At 43.3% G+C, this 20,605-nt stretch overlaps 1 protein-coding gene across 2 annotated transcripts in view; it reads left to right on the plus strand.

Annotated features, from left to right (window-relative positions):
* RANBP10 (RAN binding protein 10) overlaps positions 1 to 20,605 on the plus strand; it is a 68,412-nt gene that overhangs the window by 5,169 nt on the left and 42,638 nt on the right. Inside the window, exon 2 of one of the 2 annotated variants that reach the window (XM_027685267.1) lies at positions 16,158 to 16,213. In XM_027685267.1, the coding sequence (XP_027541068.1) occupies positions 16,165 to 16,213 (49 nt within the window). In that variant the 5' untranslated portion in view covers positions 16,158 to 16,164. Of the gene's footprint in view, positions 1 to 16,157; positions 16,214 to 20,605 lie in introns of those variants that run through there. The other variant, XM_027685266.1, reaches the window with a different exon arrangement.

The raw sequence follows: 20,605 nt of genomic DNA on the forward strand, positions 1-20,605 counted from the left end.
GATGGGTAAGTGCCTCGTTCCAGCTCAGTGGCTGGGGGTGTGTGTCTGGCAGCTCTGCTGGACTCTGACCTCCTTTTCCGGAAGGGTTCGAGGTCCTGTGGCTGCTGGGGGAGCCAGGCAGGTGCAGCACGGGCAGGTTTTGTTCTCCTGGTCAATAGATGTGTGTGGTGGAATGCACTGGAGGCAGAGGCACTTGAACAGCTCCCTCCTGAGCTGTTTGAGGTGGGCTGTGGGTCTCCAGTGCAGTTGGAATTGAAATAGTTTTCCCCTCTTGCTGGCAAGGTCTGGTCACTCGGGTTTCTGGAATTGTGATGCCTCAGAAGTGGAGTGAAACGGAAAGGAGGAACCTTGAACTTAATTTTGGGCTGTTAGAGAGGTGCTGTCCCAGTAAAGAGTGGTCATGGCAGTACTGGGGCACAGGGGAAAGCAGCAAAGGGGCATTTCTAGCAAGGTCTGGGTTTGTGCTGCAAGTGTAGCTGTAATTTTTACTCATTATAAAGGTGTCATCCTGTTCTGTGTGTGGATATCCCTGACACTGTTCATTGCTAAAGGAGGAATGTGGCAGGTGTAACTATCTAGAAGGAAAAGCCACAGAGGAGGAGAGATTGTAATTAATTAATCCAGTCCTTCAAGTATAACATTTGAACTCTGGCCAGTTTAAGGGTTGTGGGGAAGGGCAGCAAATGTTCCTACCAAAAACCAAATTAAAGTGACGACTTGTTCCTGTTGCATTTTTTTTGCTGTCATTGTTGAACTGAGAAGTGTCCTACTTGTAAAGGATCTCGAGTTGTGCTGCATTTAGGCCTGTGATAATTACTAGGTTATCTGCAGAGGTGGATGCTGGGCTCAATTCCTTACAAATGCAGGGAAAAGACCATCTTTATCCCTTCATTCCCCTGACTTGGCGTTTAACTGCTTGTCTGTGTTTGAAACCCTGCCCTTGATTAGTTTATGTAACTGCTAAAATTGAAATCATTTGCAGTGAACTTCAAGACAATTTTCTGAAGAAATCACATCACAAAAGGTCACTGAACAGCACTTAATCCTTACTGCAGTCTAGATCAATCTTGAAGGGAGATAGTGGGATTTTCTGCTTGTCTCCCAAGATCAGAGTTTTCTATATTAGTGGTCCATTGTTGTTTTTATTGTACTCTGTCATTACAGTGACTTTCCAGAATACTTCCAAAGACACAGAGCCATGTTGTGTTCACACAGCAATCTGAACAGGAGCTGCTGACAGCTCAGATCCGAAGTCAGGGCAGTGGTGAAGCTTTGAGAGCTTCTCTGATGCCTCAGCCATTCCTGTGCCTCGTTTGTGTTTTGCTGGTAGAGACAAATCCAACTTTTACCTTGCCCATGGGGGTGCTGGGGATTTGTAGTTGTGAATTTCCATTGTAGCTGCTGCCTTGGCTGTCACTTGAGAAGGTGCTTTTGTGTCTCAGCTTCAGCAGTTTGAGTTGTACCTGCCAGAGGCTCTGTGTGTTGTACCAGTGAACTGAGGCAGAGATCTCTTCCTAGGAAGCTCTCTCATGTTTATTCCACCGTGGTGACTTCAGTTTAAAGGAGTAAAAGTCCAGACATCTAAGGAAGGGATTGAGGGAATGAAAAGAGGTTTTCAAGCTGTGTAAGTGGCAAAGAACGTCCCTTGAAACTCCACTGGAAGCCCTTTAGCAAAGGGAGAGGAATCTCTCTGAGCTCATTTCCAGAAGGGTTATTTCAAGTGTAAAGCCTCTGCTCTGGAGATGGTTATTTGATTTCTGCTGTGTGGGGTAGTGAGATGAAGATCATGTGATGTTATTCCCTATGTTTCTCTTGCTGGAGTTGGTGATGGCATTTCACATTTGGGTTTAAAACGCGAGTGACTTGGTTTCAAAACAAAGACTTACTCAAAAAAGACTTGGGTGCACTGAATTTCAGGAAGTGTTCTTTGAGGAATTCTGGCTGATCTTGCTCAAAGCAGTCGTCTTCCTGTGCCCACAGTTGTTAGTTCAGGGCTCTGCACTCTGCTCAGGTGCTGACACTTGCTAATAAACAGCAGCAACTAAAATTGCAGGTTAAGAAATGGGCCTGGCAGGAGATGCTGCCTGTCTGTGACACGCTGTGCCAAGAGGGTTCTTGGGTTGGCATCAGGCAGTGCCAATTTTGGGTCGGTGGTGTCACCGTGGTGGTGAAACCTGAGCTTTGGAGGCCGCTGAGGTGTCAGGGCCACGTTTTTAACTTGTCCCTTGTTTTTCACAGGACTAAGGGGATTTAAATCCAGCATGCTGTGGTTCTTCCCTTTGTTTTCTCCCACCACATTGTATCCTAGCAGTGAAAACACACACAGCCTGGCCTCCCCCCATTTTCCAGGCTGGGTTCTCCTGTGCTCAGTGTGCAAACCCTGGTGCCAGCACAGGGGGAGAGAGAGGGAGGGAAGGACTGCAGCACCACAGACACAGGTTGCTTCTGACTGCCACTGCTGGCAGAAAAGCTCCCTCTTTTGCATTCTCTGTCTCTCCTGCCCTTTAGTGGACCTGCCCCATAATGGTGCTTTTGCTAAAGGAGCAAACAAAACGACTTTTGAAAACTCTCCCTTTGCCATCACTGGACTTTTCTGCCTCAGCATCAGTAAAATCCTTTACTGGTGGATATTTCAAAGCAAGCACAGCATCCAAAAGTCCATTTGGTGCATGAAAGAAACTGAAGTTGGGTCAGTTTTTCTTAGCTTTGGATCTTCCACTGCTCATGCACTGAGATAGAAGCACGATCCTTTGAGAGAAAGAAAGATGACTGAAACTTGCTTTTCACTGAATGGTGGTTGTTCCCTATCCTGGTGGGTTTAGTCTTGATTGATAAGAGGTCATGGTTATTTACTGGGTTTGATTTTTGTATGTGGGTTTTTTTGTTTGGGTTGGGTTTTTTTCTGGGATAGGGGAGGCCACCCCTGAAAAATTGCCTTGACAAGGTTTCTGGGTAACACATAACAAATCAGATCTGTCAGTAGATTGATCTGTTACTTCTGCTACTTTTTTTTTGGGGGGGGGGAGATGGTTCTTATCCTCGAAGAGCAGAGGAGAATTTAGTTTGCAATCTCTGGTTCCAGCCCTCCCCTCACCTCCTTGTCTGTGCTGAACACACGGGGAGTGGTTCCACAGCACTTTAGGATGATACACGTCAAGGCTGTGGGATTCTGCCTTTGCATTTGTCATATGTTTCTGCTCCTTCCCTCATGCTGACAGTCTGCTGCCCTGTCCTGTGGTGAGCTGGTTAAAGGAGATAACTAGTTTAAAGCTGGCCACATCAAAATAATTAATGGTGATTTAATCTGTTGACGTCACTGTCAGAAATTGCCTTTTTTTTTTTCTCTTTAAATTGGGGACTATTTTTTAGGGTTCTGCTCCTTGACATTAATTGAAGGCAAGTCAATAAAGGGATGGGCTGAGCTGGGAGAGGGAAGGGTTGGATTGCAGCAACCCTCATTTTGTTCCATTCAAAGTGTTGTTGAGCAGTTTTGTCTTAAGGCTTGTTGGGTACTTAATTCCTGAGCCATTGTGTGCTTGTCTCCTGAGTGTTGTCAGCTGGAACAAAAGGACAAGAGGCAATGGGTCACAAGTTGAGGCAAGGGAAATGCCAGCTGGACATAAAGAATTTTCCTCATGAAAATGGTTGTGCACCAGAACAGGATGCCTGGAGAGGCTTTGGCATCTCTGTCTTCAGATTTGCCTGCGGGAGCCCTCAAACTGCCTGATAGAAGTTTCAGAGTTATTTATGCTTCGGGCAGAAGGATGAAGGAGGAAGATCCCAAGGTCCCTTCCAGTCCATACCTCTCCATGATTCTGTGTGTGGCTTGCTTCCAGCATTCCTTGGATGAACAGATTGGCAGAAATGTCTGTGACTCTTCTGTTCCTGAGCTGCCACAAATAACTCAGGCTTTTATCACCGTGGTGCTCACAGTTCAACCTTAGCTGGATTTGAAGCACTGAGCTCTCGTCCTCTCTCTCTCTCTATGTTTCTGTTTGCTGGTGATTTGTCAGCACATCTCACAACCTCTGTTTCCCCATTAGACAATCTCTCCTTGGTAAACAGGAACAGGGAGAGAGAGACTCACGAGGGCAGGGCAGCCAACCCACAACTTGCAGGCTGTTGTGACTCAGAAGGACGAGTCATCTTTGTTGTCCTCTTTGTGCTGGGGCAAGGTGAGCTGGCTGGGGGTGACAGTGCGTGTTCCTGACTGCCAGCTCAGGCTCTTGACCGGTTTTACCTCCCCAGCCATGTGCTGGGTTGGGATGGAATGTGACTGGGGAGGACATCCTGGAGGCCAACCCTCATGGTGTACAGGTTTCTGGATTCTAGCAAAAGTCACCTGTCCTGCAGCCTCCTCTCCGTTCCTGAGCTGCTCCTGGGACAGACAGCCCAGCAGCCTGTGCATTGCCTTTGCTGTCCACAGCTGCCTTTTCTGGGAATGGTTTGGTTTGGGGCAGCTCCTTACTCCTGGATACTTTGGTGTGCTGGCATCCTGCAGCCTGACCTCTCTGGTGGTGACAGAACCACTGCCTGCCCACGGTGGCTCTGTGCAAACACAGCAGGTGTGGTCTGTGGGCAGGGGAGGTGCTGGGTGGGCCCAGCCCTCTGTGCCAGGGCAGCCCAGGGCTTTCAGGAGGACTCTGGGCCATCCCAGGAAGGCTGGAAGAGCCAGTAAGGCTTTTCTTCTGGCCATGATGTTTCTTTGTGTGACTGTGTGATGAGCTGGATGGTGTTAGCAGTCTTTGTGCTGGATCAGTCCTCGATAAAGTGATTTCTGGGTGTTAAGTGGGGAAGAGGAGACCCAGAAGGGCAGGAGCAGGAGGGTGGGAAAAAAAATGGGCCACAGGGAGTGTTGGTATCCGTCTTCCAACACTGTTCCACAGTTGCTTTGAGCTGTGCAGAGATGTTGGTCAGCACTGGTGTAGGTCACGGGCAGTTTTCTGGGAGAGAGGGGAAGTAGTTCTTTGAGGAGGGTGGCTGAATAGCTGATCTAGCCTAGTCCATACCATAGTTTATTTAAAATCTTCCTTTAGCTTTCCTACACAAGTGCACCATAACCCAGACTTAAAAATAGCTTAGTTTCTCTCTGACTGAAAAAGAAAAATAAAGGTCAGATTGCTGGTTGGTTCTCAGTCTGTACATTAGTAACAAGTCATCTGCCCCTCTTCCCTGCTTACATTTCTCCCTGCCAACTTTCCATTTCTCCTCAGCATATGGTGAGTGTGATTGCTCTGTGAAAAAAGCCTTTTGCTCGTGTGCTCTAATGGTTTCCAGATGCTGGCAGAGGGCTGTCCCTGCATTGCTCTGATGGCATTGGCTGGTTGTGCTGTGGACACCTTGGAGTGTTGTGCCTGTCTGGATATGTGAAGGGATATTCTGTGGGAACTCAGGATTTCTAGTGTCTGCACGTGCTCTGTGATCCCTTATTTGTTGCTGATAAGCCTGTAAATAATTGATTTCCTCCCCCTTTTTATTTTTTTTTTCCATCCTGGTTTCCAAGAATCCAAAACCAGCACAGAGGGGGGGTTGTTCTTCTGTTTGCAGGTGTGTCTGCTTGTTTGAATTCACGCTGTTCCACAGACCTTCATTTAAACAACCCAACACGTAAATAAATCCCCCGAGTAGATTCCATAAACAGTTCCTGCCTCGTTCCTGTTTGCAAGCAGGTCTTGCCCAAGCAAGTCCTGCCTGCTCAGCTTCCAACTGACTGCACCTTGGTGCTCTCAGGTGTTGAGAGACACTCATTTTCACATCAATTGATGACATCTCATACAAGTTGGTATTTTTTTGTTGTTGTTCTGCTAAACTCTTGGAAAAGAGAGCAGCTTTTCCATGTAAAGCAATCGTGAGATTGGAACATCTGAGCTGCAGTTGATCACTTCTTTCATTCCTCATTTTTAATCAATGAAGTGGAAATTCTATTTTATGGCAGAGTCATGAACCATTGTAATGGTAGAATATAATTTTGTCGTTAAAATAATATGTGAAGTAAGGAAATGGAATGGAAACAGTGATGGCAATGTGTGACTTTTTCACTTGTATGACTGAAGTCTGAGATTTCCTAGATTTCAGGCTGTGATAACTTCTTTTTTTTGCTTGGCTCTTTTTTTTTTTAGTTCAGCTGCTTGTAAAATTTTGCACAGTAAAGAAGAAAAATTTCAGGAAGGGGTTATTTTTGCTTGGTTATTTTTTCCTCCCCCTCCCCTCTGCTATTTCTGAATATCTGTTACAGAAAAGGTAGGAATATGACAAAAGTAAACTCTAGCAAAATCAACATCTTTAGAATATGTGTAAAACATTATTCTGCTTCAGTTCTTCAGAATATGCCTGCAGTTAATAAATCGTAGAATAATGGAAACTAATTATTTATGTGTTCTAGGCTTATAGATCTAAGGAATTATCTGTTTAATAATTAAATTGTATAAGCTGGATAACTTTTATAGGGGGAAGCTTCTTTTCTTTAACTTGTGAAGCTCAGGGATGATGGACTGCTAAAGAATTTATCATCCACTGTGAAGCTTTGACTCATTTTCTTCAGCTCTGAAGCTGAGTGGTGTTAATTGTGTTACATCAACTCTGCTGCCAGATTAATTTTCTAAACTGCTTTCCTAGGAATGGGGTTTACATTGTACCTGTGGTATCAGGCTGGATCTCTGTTTCCACACTGTGATCTTCCTGCTTGTTTACAAGTTCTTTGTGTTGATGCTCTGCTCCACATCAGGCCTTTGTTCCTTGTTGTGGAGATGTCAGTGTGTAAAGATCTGGGAGTTCAGTGTGTGTTGCTTTCCCAGCTCTGACTCTCAGTCACTGCTTAAAGGGAAACTCTTCTCATTCCATCAGTACATCTGCCAAAACTTTGTGTGTTGCTTTTTCTGTAGCACGTTTTCCACATAATTAAAAGAAAAAAAAGTTATTATGTAAATATTGCAGCTATTTCTTTCTGTAATTTCATTAATTACTAGCAGATAAATCCTCCTTTCATAAGAATTGTTACCATCTGAGCTTAAACAGAGCAATTTAGCCTGTAAAGATGGGACAATAAGAGAAGCAGCTACCTGTTGGTGGAATGTTTCCCTCTGATTTCTGTATTGCATTTATATTGTTCCTCTTGTTTTTAAGTGGAGAAAACAGCTGCTGTTTAAAGCTGACTGTTACAATGGACTGTACTGTAAGATGAGTCTCCAGAATGAAACTTGTTGTCTTTTTATGACTTGCCTTCTTTTGGATGCCTTTCTGTTAGATATTTGTGGTAACTTTAGTGTCTTTCTTTCCTGTTTTCTAGGCTTTGTTTATGGCAGGAAAAATGTCCTGTTGCCTAGACTGGCAGTCAAACAATCTTCAGTCCACTCAGTCATGGAAACTTGTTTAACTTCCCTGATGTATTTTCAGTGACTGAGCAGTGCATTTGGGAGTGAGGTTGGTTAATCAGCAGGGCAACCTGAACAAAAATCCTACTTATTCAGTTGGGTGTAACCAGAATAAATAATCAGAGAATGAGTGTCAGTAATGCTTTGTGCTGTTCCCAGACTGAAGGCACCACTGGGCACTGGCATGGTTTCTGTGAACTTTGCTGGATATCAGCTGACTTAGAGAGCAGGTCAGCTGTCAAGAGTGACAGAACTGCAGTTGGAAAACTAAGTTGGTGGGACACCTTTGCTTCAGCTGCAGTTGGTTTTGACCACGGTGTGTGGCAGGGTTTGGGGTCCTGTTGGATGTGATGATGCTTGGGGTAGCAGAGGGAGAAATGGGTTGTTCTGGATTCTAGCGTGATTTTAGCCTGGTGGGACTTGAATTATGCCTTTTCTTTCTTGAATGGTGCTCAGGTCAAGCCTTCATCTCTGCTCTGTATTTTCTGTCTGTCAGTGTTCCTACACACATTTTTAATCTTCAGCAGCAGCCTTTTCCCTTCCTGAAACAAGGGACAGATTTGGCCCTTCCTGTAGCTGGCAGATACCAGTTGAACGCGACCCTAAAATTGGAAGGGAGATGGGAATTTGATACCTCGGTCTATCAAAAATATCTCTTCATTCTTCCTCTGTAGTTTTGTCACTATTTACTCATAAACACTCTGAAAAGATGAGTTGTGTTACCAGGTAGCTGCCTCCCAGTTTTGCCCTGCTCACTCACCTCCTCTTCCACAATCTTCAGCTTCTCTGCCTTCCTGAGGGCTGACGTGCAGTGGACTCCTCTGTGCCTCAGGATACTTGTAGCTGGTTTTAATGAGCTCTTACAAATTTTATTTTCTTGCCTTTTATCTGCTTCTTTTCAACCTTGCATTATTTGTCTTTACTGACCTCTGCTTGGGGAATTGGGATTCTTTCTGGAGCCCATCAGTGCTATTTCTGAAGCACCATCACAGAACAGCACAATATCCACGAATAAAACCAGAACCCTTTCCACTCTAGAGATTATATTCCATTATGAAGCAGTTCCAAAATATTTATTGTTAGACTGAGGAATCAGAAACAGTTGAAATCCAGTATTTTATGTGCCATGGGTAATTTTTTTTAACAGATGTAACTTGTTTTTTTCACTGCCTTATAAGAACATTCCCCTTCCCCCACCAGAACTTCGACAATGTGGTTTCAAGTGGTGAATTGATAGGGGTTATCATTTCTCAACACTCTTCAGACCTGGCATGAAGTCAGGGCCCACCTCAGACGAGAATGATAGTTCAGAGCTTTGCATGAGAGGCTGTGCAAGTCTCCAAAATGCTTCTAACTTAATAATTTAGTTTGTTTGTCTCAGATTTAACTGTGCGTGTTGAAAGAGTGGGGTGCACGATAGCTGGGAGGGCAGGATTCCTCCCAGATAGGTGTGGTTATTAGAAAAAAATTGCAGGATACAGGAAACCTTTGAATCACAAACCTTCTGGAAGAGTGGGACATCCCTTGTTTAACTCCTGGCTCAGCTGGATTGCCTTGGCTGAGCCACGTAATAAAATGCCAATCCCAGGAATTTCCACTGCGTGTTCCTGTTAATGTGAGTTCACAACTGAGCAGGGAACAACTGCTTTACTGGAAGTCATGGCCTCCAAAACAAACTATTTAACATCTCTGGTTTAACTCTTCCAGTCTGGGCCTTGGTGCATGTGGGCATCCCTTCCAGTCTCTCCTTCCAGCTGTGCTGTGCCAGGATGGTGCTGGCTCAGGAAAGAAGATTTCTGGGCTTGTGGCCATTCCCCAGCTGATGCTAAACCACTGTATTTTTTTCCCCCTTTGTTTCCCTAACTTTCAGATGGAGTGAATTTCCTGTGCCATGTAGGTAAACCTCACAGCCACTTGAAAGAAGAACAGCACGGGTTGTTTTACTGTTCTGACTTGGTACTTTTCAACAGGTTAAGCAATAAATACAAGGGGACCACACTATTGTTCTTTTCCTGGCAGAGCTTTAATAAATCTGCCCTGCTGATTGTCAGGATTAGCATTTGAGATGAGCACTCTCTGTAAGTTTGTTGGAGGAATTCTTGTAGCTTTCTGGGTAAAGAAATGCTCCTTTTTGTTAAAAGTATACTGCCCTGGTCCAGTGAGGACCATGGACTTACTGCTTTCTTCCTCCTGCCCTGCCTCTATTTTGCACCCAGCGGTGCCTCCCAAGTGCTGGGTGCTTTCCAGGGAGATGTTCTTTGCTCCTGGAATTCTTAAAACTGAATAATATATAATACAGGTACACATGAGTTCTATGTTCCCCTTTGTTCTACCCAATGAGTTCTTCATTCCTGCCCTGGAAAAGCCAAACAGATGCAAATGCTGGAATTTCAGCATGAGGTACTTGCTGTCAAAGGGCAGGTCTGTTCTGAAGTGTTTCTGTTGGGTTCACAAGGATTTTTGTGGGTTGCTCACACAGAGTAGCTTCAGACTAGGCAAAAAAACGTTTCTTACATTGAGTTTTTGGCAGGCTCTCTGGGTGTCATGTTTGTTCTGGAGAAATGTCTTTTGACTCAAAGAATTGCTTCTCACATGGGTGGATTCCCCTTCTGGGACAAACTGAACTCAGCCATCAGTGGCTCCTCTACTCGTGTGACTCTGTAATGCTTAGAACAGCCTCTTTAAGAGATCTCTGATTCAATTTAGGTCAGTCAAATATTGTCACCCCTGTGAAATAACTTTTCTCATTATTTTTCAGATAATTTCTTCCCAGTGACAATATATAATTCTTCCTGACTGACTCAGTGCATTCGAGATCTTTTCTACCTTTAGGAGTTAAAATTTAATTTAGAAGTACAGTCATCATTTTGGCTTCCCATCTCTTTTCCAGGGAAAGTCTTTTATTGACAGAAGCAAAAAATATGTTTGTTTTTTTTTAAATACACAGATTTAAAATGCAACCTTGAAAACATCTGCTCTGCAGAATCCACCACACAAGTTGTCTTAGGAGCCTGAAATGAACAGTCCTGTTTAGGTGTCACTGTGCTGGAGCAGCTACATGTTGGTGTTTACTGCTGAAGGACCTGGGAGCTGGGGAAAGGAACCAAAAGCTTTGTGTTTTTGAGCTTAGTCTTAACCATGGTCAGGGTGCTGGATGACCTAGAGGGAAAAATCCTGGCAATCCTGCTGGTTGTGTGTGGAGACACGAGGGGTTGCCACCAAGGTCCTTCATTCTTCTGCTGTGGCCCAGGAGAACCAGGCCATGGATAAAAGAGGCAGAGCTGATGCTGTGGCTCGTGGCAAGTGTGGCTGATTCAGTCAGATTTCCAAAAGCAACCAGTGTTGCCTGGGCAGGGCTGAGGTGCAGGAGAAGTCTGGAAGAATTTGGTGCTATGGTAACTGCCGAGGCTGCTGGTGAGAGGGAACAAGACTGTTCTGACTGAATCACTGGCATGTGTCTGGGTTTATTTTTGTCAGGCTGCTCTATTTGGAATTGATCTACTGATGCAGCATTTTTGAAGCTCGTATCAAGTGTGGGGGGCAGTTCCAAGTATTCAGTGTTCACTGCTGAGAAGGTGGTTTTAGGAGGTCACTTTTGCCTGGCTTTTGTCAAGGTATATATCTTTATATGCATCCATCAGTACCTGTGATGGATAACAGATACAAATGTGTCATTGCCCCAAATCCTAAAAAAAGATGGTTTTTTCCTGTTTGAAAGGGGATGCTAACATCCTTGTGCACCCTTTTCTTCAGACTCTTTGAATCCCTCAAAAAGGGACTCCAGTTAATGGATACACCCTAGGGAGTCTGTCCACACCTGAAACCTCCAAAAGCAGGGGTGATACAGCAGGCAGACTATTGAGATTTATGTTGAATGATATTGAATGTCATAATTGATTAATTTAAAAAAAACAAACAGGCAGTCGTTAGCTTGTGATGATGCCCACAAATACTGTTTAACTAGTTTTGAATTGTTGCATACACAAAACTGGTTTGGAGCATTTGGAATCGAGGAAGTGAGAATCCAAGAAGTTCAGAAAGCAGCTGGTGCTTTTGGGAGTGGGGGAGTTGAAGATGAGTTGGTTTTTTTCTCCTCCCAGTTTTCAAGAGAACAGAGTGATTTTTAGTCTGAGGCTTTGTCGATCTCAAAGCTCCATTTCATCCATTACTTCTGATACATAAATTGATAGTAGTTGGGAAAAGCAAAGTAGCACCTTCTAAAACAATAACCAGCAGCCAAGTCTGTGACAATCTGTGGATGTAAACTGTGGGTTGTGGAGTTGAAACCTAGCACAGCGAGAGTCTTTATTTTAGGTTCTCTGCAAATTCTGTGTACAGTCCTATAGCCATTGTGTTCTTATTTTAAAGTTCATCTTGAGCTTTAAATGGGAACACGAGTTGAAAAGAAAAAAAATTGTGAACCAGGAAGGCTTGTGGTCATGTTCTTTTTTTTCTTTTTTTTTTTTTTGTGACACACTTCCATGGTGTTGTGTATCTAGGTTAAAGTGTAATCTTAAATTTAGAATTTGTCGAGTTGTAGTACTTGCTTTTTATAAAAATACAGACTTGCAGCCCTACTTTAAAGCTGTGCTGTCTCAAAATGGAAAGATACTATTTATGAGTTTTGCCCTTGGTTATGTGTGTGGGATTTCCTGCTGTACACAAAAGAGGGAGGATGAATCTGCATAGAAAATAATGAAGTTAAGCAGGATTAGCTGAAGTGGGAGGTGACCTATTTTACCTGAGTTCGACTATTAGGTTATTTCCTCTACTTTCCAATAGTTTCCTTGGCATTGCCACCCTTCTGGGGCAACACAGTGCAGGACTCTGGTTTTGTTGCACCAGGCTTAGATGGTGCCTTTATATTCAGGCAGTTGGTACTTTGAGTCACAGCTCCCCTGAGGCTTGGACAGTTGGAAGAGGTGACACTTTTCACTGCCCTCTGAAGCAACATAGAACTTGAATTCAGTTCTAGCTGTGGACTGGGATCCTGACTGCTCCCACATATAACTGAAAAAAAAAACATGGCAAAACTCACCATGTAGTAAGGAAAACTCTATGGCAGCAGAGGGTTCCAGACTCAATAGGAATAAGGAAGTTGAATAACAGCAAGAGCTCTCTCTTCTCTGCCAGTGTGCTGAGAATGTGGCAAGGAAGAGCTGGAGCACTCCCTGCAGAAACAGGGAACAATCTTCCATATTGTGCCTGGAAGGCTGGAAACATGTCCCCAAAATTGAGTTTATTATAGATGTATGACACATGACTGTGTGAGGCTCAGTTTTTAGATGCCATAAATGACTGCTTTGGAGAGGCTCTCATGAGTCAGGAAGCTCATGAGAAAGGATGTAACTTCTGACTCCTGCTCTGAACAGTGCAAAAAATGTTTACAAGAAATGTGTGTTTAGAATTTGCTCCACAGCACTGAACGTAATCACTCGTGTTTGGTGTCCTCTGAGGAGTGCTGTAAAAGCCCCCCAGACCCCACCACTTCAGTGTTCATCCAAAAAACCCACTACCCAACAACAAAAAAACTAGGAAACAAACTTTATAAATTTAAGAAGCTTGTTTAAGAATAGTTAATAAAATCAGAAGGGTTAAATGCTTTGAGAGGATGTGGAGACTGATTAAGAAGACGTATTGGAGGATCAGAGGAAGGTGTGTGAACTTCTGGAGAGACTCAGAATGAGCTGACAGTTGACATAATTAGACATGGGGGTGAGGGGTGAGAGGTGATAGGGATACACAATCCAAAAGCTGAAATTTTATTTGATGAGAAAAAAATGGAAAGAACAAACTTTTAAGCTTGAAAAAACCAATAAGGTTGACCAGAATGAGTTGAGGGACATCTGGCTGAAGGTCTAAAATGGAATATTTTTCCCTCCCAAAACATCAGGGATGGGGGAAGCAAGTGGAGAGTCTTGTCAAAAGAAGAAATAATGAGGAGAGCTTTTTATGAGGGGCTCTGGAAAGGTAGGAGTGTTCAGAGGCTCACAGATGCCAGTCTTTTGCTTTTAAAGGATTATCCTTCTCAAGTAAGAGTTAATACAGCAGTAGTGTCATTTTGTCAACAAAACACACGCCAGTCTTTGTTTTTGAATGATCATCTGGTTCCTATTGAAGGATTAATACAACAACAGTCTTATTTATCCATAAAGCACAGGAACAAATCATTGGGGTTCTCTGCTCTTCATTCAAGAGTTCTAAAGAATGAAATAGCTGAGCCGTCAACTGTGGAGTGTGATGTTTAAAAAGTCTTGATTACAGAGATGTGTGTGGATATTTTTTTTTTCCAAGGGATTCAAAGGAATGAGACCACACAGTGCTTACTCTGAAGTCTCTTCCATCCTTGAGATCAGAGCAGAACCTTCCTTGGCGCTTTTCTTCAAGTGAACACAAGGTTCAGGAGCTAAATGCCCCCTGGCCATGTGCCAGGCAGCAGCACCCTGGCATGTGCAGTGTGAGAGTTCAGGGCTGTGCTGTAGATCAGGAACAGCCTTTCCTGGATGATCTCATCTCCTTGACCCCCAGGAGGAAGGCTGGGTTCAGCTGGTGTGATCAGACAGGGCTCAGGAAGTTCTGTCTTTCCTCAGCGTGGTCGATACTCTGCCAGGAGTTTGGTGCCTGTTTGCTCTCTCTGTTGGTCCGAGGAGGAAGGGTCTGGATCCTCAGGGAGCTGGAGCACTTCAGAAGTAGAGCACGTTTTTAAAAGAAGGGATTGACTTATTTTAAGGTGCCGTAAAAACTGGGTTTCAGGGATTTGAAATCCAGAAGGTTGCGCCGCCAAGATGTGGAGGGTACAAGAAAGACAAAGTTGGCCATGTTTGTGAAGATGGTCTCCTCTCCCGGGTAACAGAGTGACAGGACAAGAGGAAACAGCCTAAAGTTGTGCCAGGGGAGGTTTAGGTTGGATATTAGGAATAATTTCTTCATGGAAAGGGTTGTCAAGCACTGGTACAGGCTGCTCAGGGAAGGGTGGAGTCACCATCCCTGGAGGGATTTAAAACACATGTAGCTGTGGCACTTGGGGACATGGGTTAGTGGTGGGATTGGCAGTCTTTGGTCCATGGTTGGACTAGGTGATCTTAAAGGTATTTTCTCACCAAAAAAAATTTCTATTTTGTGCTATTAAAGAGATCACAGGCTAAGATTTTATAACCTGGTAGGTCTCCAAAGATTAAAATTTCTGTGTAAACAAGCAAAAAATCATTTATTACCATTTCCATGTGGTGGTGACAATGACTGAGGTGGGGAAGTCAAGGGCAGGGAAAAGTTTCTGGAAGGGGCTTGAACCACACAACTTGAAGAAATGTAACTTTGGGGTCAAATTCTGAAATAATATTTTCAGATGTGATTAATGTCTTATGGAGCAAATGGCTGAGGAAGCCACTGGAAGAAAACTGATACAGTGGAAGAACAGCAGGACACTGGCTGTAACCTGTTGGGATTTATACTTTCATGTGAACAAGAGCCCAACAGTGACTGTTCATTTCAAAGCTCAGTAACCTGAAAATATGGAATTGTGCTGAAAACAAACTGAGCAGGGCAGCTGTGCTTTCAGGGGATATTAAAAGAATTACAGAGCCATGCAAATTAACAGAAACAGAAGAAACAAAATGGGTGTGTGCAGTGAGGAAGAGGAGACTTTGTGAAGGCTGGCTGTGCCTTGCTGCCCTGCTGGATAGGTGTGACGTGATTGTCGTGGGGGCAGAATAAACAACCTAAACTTGACACAAAAAAATGTTCCCCGAGCTGCCTCTTGGAGTGCAGGGACAAGTTGTGTCCCAGTTCCATGGAAAAATCAGCTCAGTTCTCATCTGCAGTAAAATATAAATGTAATAATGGAGAAGGGGGGGGGGATAGAAACCAAAATGGACAACATTGTTATAGTGTTGTCTGTAATAATAATAGTGTTGTGAGTGATGCTGGTGCTTCTGGTTACCCCCTGCTTCTCAAGGAAGTTACAGAACTGAAGTGTAGCAGGAGCATTAGGAGCCAGAGATGAGCTGCCATGAGAGGAGTTGAGTGGTCTGAGATTAGTTAACCTTGAGAAGAGACCTTCAGGGAGTGGGGTATGAATGAGGACTTGAAAATCCTTGAGGAATTGGACAGGGAAGTGCTTTTCCTCTCTCTTCTAATTCTAAAAATGCAAGTACCAAGCAAAACTAGCTTGGGCAGGAATTAACTGGGGGGAGCTGCAGGAAGTTGCCTTTTCAAAGAGCTTAGAAAGGTTCAGAAAGTGGCCAGGTTAGGATGAAAATCTGACAGGGTGTAAAATACAGACAGACCACTTTTTGCTTAGGAAATTGTGTAAAATATCTGCTGAACAATGAAAGAGTGTTCTTGGACAGTACAACTGTTTGCTCTGTCCTGTGCATCCACTACCAGCTATTCCTGGACACAGTTCAGCAGACTGGACAGGCATCTGTTCTCATATATCTGCCCTTATGTATTTGTTTACTCTCATGTAATATATCACCTATATAAATAGTTTTTTCCTGATATATGGATAAAAACCCCTCACAAATACCAAGCCAGAAATTAAATTGCTGACTGTTTCACAGTCCTTCTCCTACCAATTAAGAGCTGAAGAGTAGCTGTAGTCAGAAAGCACTGACATTGTATCTTGGATTCAATAAAGACTTGAGTAATGGAAAATCTGTAGTGATTTTGCCATTCTTAAATAATTTGTGTGTGGGTTGAGTTTATTTTACTGCTGTATTTCTGCTGCAGGAAATCTTGTGCCTTGGCCATTTGGTGCTTGACTGATATTTTGTTTGGTTTTTTTTGAAGGTACATGGGAATAGGACTTTCTGCTCAAGGGGTCAACATGAACAGGCTTCCTGGTAAGTCACTGTTAAGGTTTGTTTTGGCTTACAGCCTGTGTTAAATGTTCATTTGACATAAAGGTGTTAATTTATGTCTATGAAGTAGTGAATGTGTGTTTCTATTAATAAAATTACAGGACTATAATTGTCTTGTGTCTGGAAGTTTCCAACTATTGAGTGTTATCCTAAACTGAGTTACTGGTATTGTCAATGCAGCCATGATGATTTTAACAGATAATAGAAATTAATACTAAACTAATGAGTAATGAGTAAGATGAGAAGCTTTCAGACAGACAGACTCTTCTTTGCATCTGAAGGTAACTAGGAAAATAATTTTGCATTTCATCTGTATATTCCACTTGACAAATTTACAGGAAAGAATCTGAAAACAACAGGAAAATTGGCCTGTTGTCTCTTCTTTTCCACTTCCCACTGAAAAACTACAAAAATGTGATAGAGTGGCATTTCCAGTTAATACTGTTGCTTCTTTTGTTTGAAATGTGTGTTTTTAGGTTAGCCTCTAAGTTGGTTAAGTAGCTTCTTTTAAAAAATAAGTCATTGGTAATCTTTCTTTAACAATATCCAGTTTATTGTGTAAAAATGTTAATTTCTAGATATGTATTGATTGTAGCAGGAATTCTTTCAGCTGTGTTTGAAACTGGAAGTTTGTGTTTGGTAGAAGGTATAAATGTTCTTGGAATGCCAGAAAGAATGACAACTGGTTCCCAGTGCTGGGGGCTTTTTTTTGGCCTTGGGTGTTACTTCTTGTGGAGTTGTTTTAAAGCTGAAATCTGTGTCCAACCCTTGTTATGCATCTTGGTATCTCCAATGGAGAATGTTTTGTGAATGTCTTATCAAAGATGATAACTGTCTTGGGGGAAATGGTTTCAGTGGCACCCACGTTTTAAAGAATTTATATCTTCTTGCAAACTGTGTTTGTTCATAATTGTTGTGACAACTGCAGTGTGTGCACATCAGAGGGAGAATTAAGGTCACAAGGGCTTTGGCCACTGGGAACTAGACCAGGGAAGGAGGAAGGCAGGACACTGCCAGTTTGCTCAAGTGATAGGTGGCTGCAAAGAGGTGGGAAATGTCAGATTTAGAAGTCTCTTTTCAGTCCTACTCTCTCTGCATTTCCTCTCCCCCCGATCCTCCTGATCCAGGTGGGTCGTGTGCCATGCACAGGACAAAGCATGAATCTGGTCCCATCATCTCTTCCCACAGTTGAGGTGCTTGGCTGCTTGGAAAAGGGGTGGTTTGGCCATTAAGGGACCATGTTCTGTTCCAGAAATGGCTCTCTGGTATGAGTAATGGAAAGATGGGTGGGGTTGTCTTGTAGACTTGGCCTGCAGGTGTCTGGTTGGATTGTGCTTAACCTGGGATTGTCCTGGGGTTGTAACACACACACACGTACAACCTGGTTAAATACTAACCTGAGATGGTGTGTGCTGAGGGTCTGTGGTGTGCTGTCCTGGAATTGAACAACCAGTGTAATTTCTTCTTTTGTTTTTCCTTAAAAATCAACCAAACTACTTCTGATAAATGGCTTTAAAGCCCAGGAGTTACATGGGCAGTGTTTTGTGGCCAGTTTGAGTCAAAGTGCCTGTACAGTGCTATTATTTCTAGATTGCATGTGGCAAAAGTGGAATTCTTTTCTCTCAGTGAAATAAAGCATAAAGTGAACTTGAAACTTGAGATAGTGCTTATTTAGCAATGAATTGTACAAATGTGATCCTATGAACCTGTTGTTTGTTTGATCACGTGCAGATTATGCTGCCAAGAGTCATAGTTAGGTCTATCTCCCATCAGCTGTGTAAAATTAACTGCATGGCTCTATATTACAGCTCAGTAATTATCTTCCTGGCTTTTGGAGAATGAGTCTGATTTTTTTATTTTTTTTTTTTAGTATATTATTCAAGTAACTGAAGTGAGAAACACATTTCCAGGCTTAACTGTTATCAGGTCCTTCACAGAACAGAGTAAGTGAGAGCTCACAAAGAAGTGACAGACTTTGGAGTCTTGACTTGGCTTCGTGTCAAAGTGTAATTTTAACTTTTTGTGACCTGAAATCCTGCCAGGTTTGTCTCCTTAGACCCTTTCTAAGTCACTGTAACAGATTGATTTTCACTCAGTGTGCTGCCAGGGCAGTATGTAACCACTACAAGTAGTGGCTTGGGAGCCCAAAGCCTGGTACAGGAGCCAAAGTTGGTCCCTTTCTTGTTCCCACTTTCAGTGGCACCCTGGCAGTTCTAATTCATAGAACAATCTTGCTGTTGGGTTCTGTCTTAAACTCCTTTTGCCTCCCCTGAGGACAAACACTTTTGCCATATCCAGTTCCACGTCAGGTCATTTGTGCTTTGTGCCAAATTTATTTTGGCTTCAGCCCAGCTGGGTGCTGGTGGGGGTAGTGCTGAGCTTTCTCTGAAGGTTCAAGTGTGAGCATTCCCTTAAACTGTTCCTCTCTGTGTTGGGAATAGAGACTGCTTTTAGTTGGAGAGTTCCCTGTCCATGTTTGACTCAAGGTTTCTGTGGGCTGTGCTTTGAAATTCAACCAGCAGGTCTGAAGTGATTGTGGAATTTTTATGGTGACTTTTGTGAGCCTGACATATCTTGATGATTTTGAAGAAAAAGAACACTTACTAATAAACATTCCACCTTAAACTAGTGGCTTTTATTGAAATGTCTGCTCATTTCTTTGCCCAGATACAACTTTTTTCTCAGGTACTCAGCATTTTGGCACTTGAGGATGAATTACATGTTGCAGCTGAACTGATCTAACTCAGTGTCACCAAAGGACAGAAACCTGACTCTTTCCTCCCCCTGCCCCATCTGCACAGTCCCTCTTCCCTGGTGCAAGCCTTGGGCTCTGGCATTTGTCCCCTCCTTGGCCAGAGGGAGCTTTCAGGCCACACAGGAGCCTGCCTGCTCTTCTGCTGTGTTGGGGTTGTGATGGGGTGGTTCCTTTACCTTTGCATCCTGCATTCTAACATCTCAAGGTCCTTTTAAAAAATTTATTATTATTATTATTATTATTATTATTATTATTATTATTATTATTATTATTATTATTATTATTTAGCCCTCAGTCCAGTAAGTTTTTCTGAGCCCAGCTGAAAATGTGTAGGTGGTTTGGTACAGGTTTCACCTCACCTTCATAAAACAGAGAAGATAAATGTCCTGTCTTTAATAGGAATGAAATGTGCACGCTGGAGATGATTCTCCCCTGCCTGTGATGTTCTGCATTGGTTCAAGTCCTTCATGCAGTTGAGAAATAACATTTAATTTGTTCAAGCTCTTTGAGGGTGACCCAGCAGGAACATACAGCCAGCCAGAAAGGGAAGGAGGGACGATTCCCTCCCGTAGCAGCAAGGTCTTAATTCAACCTAAGATGTTGTGAAACCACACCCTTAGGCATTCCCTGCTTCAGTTCCTTAAACAGCATCGATAGGATCTGACCAATGACTTTGGGAGACTTTAAACACCCTCTGGTTAATGACTGACTTGCCCTGCTGTGCAGCTTTGCACTTGCTGAAGGGAGTGCCAGCTTTCACTCACCACTCTCTGGTTTTCAGAAACCTTGATTATTGTTTCAGCTCACTTTTCAAACAAAAAGATAGTATTTGGCTTAATCACTGTCTACCTGCTTCAGACTCTCTCTTAAAAGAGCAAGCTTTCAAACTCAAGAATGTTTTACAGACTTGAATTAGTGTGCAGCCAGATAAGCCAGGAGAATTTGGTGTAGAGGAACCTGCTCCCTAGTGGGGTTTGGCTGCTGGGACTGTAGTGCCTTAAGCCAGGTCAGCAAAACCAGAAGTGGTTTGTCCAGCTGTCCTGAGTGTCTGTTCAGCAAAGAGTCCTTGTGAGTGACCTTTTTCTGTTGACAAAAGGCAAATAAGTCCTGGGAATTAAGACTTCCCCATGCTCCCCTCCTCTGTGAAAGCCATCCCTCCTCCTCCATGAACCACCATGTGGGTCTGGGTTTTCCATTTCAGCTTTGTTTGGAGATCCCTTCCTTTCCTTTGTATTCTTCTCGTGCTGGTAGGTTTCTGTTGACATTCCTAGGTAGGACTTTATTTCTTCTCAGCTTATCTTGCATGTTATCAGAGGACATACAAGTAGGGGAGGCTGTTGAGGACTCTGTCTTCTTGTTCCTTCCTTTGAGAGAAAAAAAGTTACTTGTTTCTTCCTTAGGGTTTTTCAGGCAGGTGTGCTCCTCTCTGGGAGCAACCAGAGAAGGGAGGCTGGATAGATGTTGTATCATAGAATCAGAGAATATCCCAAGTTGGAAGGGACCCACAAGAATCATTGAGTCCAATTTCTGGCCCTGTACAAATAAAATTCTCATGGGAAGATATTATTCCTCATCAGAGTTGGGGATGGGTTTCTGCAGAGGCTCTATCCTCAGATTTT

This window comes from Neopelma chrysocephalum, unplaced genomic scaffold (genome assembly GCF_003984885.1).
Source record: "Neopelma chrysocephalum unplaced genomic scaffold, ASM398488v2 Primary Assembly neopelma1_68b, whole genome shotgun sequence".
In the NCBI taxonomy this organism is placed as follows: Eukaryota; Metazoa; Chordata; class Aves; order Passeriformes; family Pipridae; genus Neopelma; species Neopelma chrysocephalum.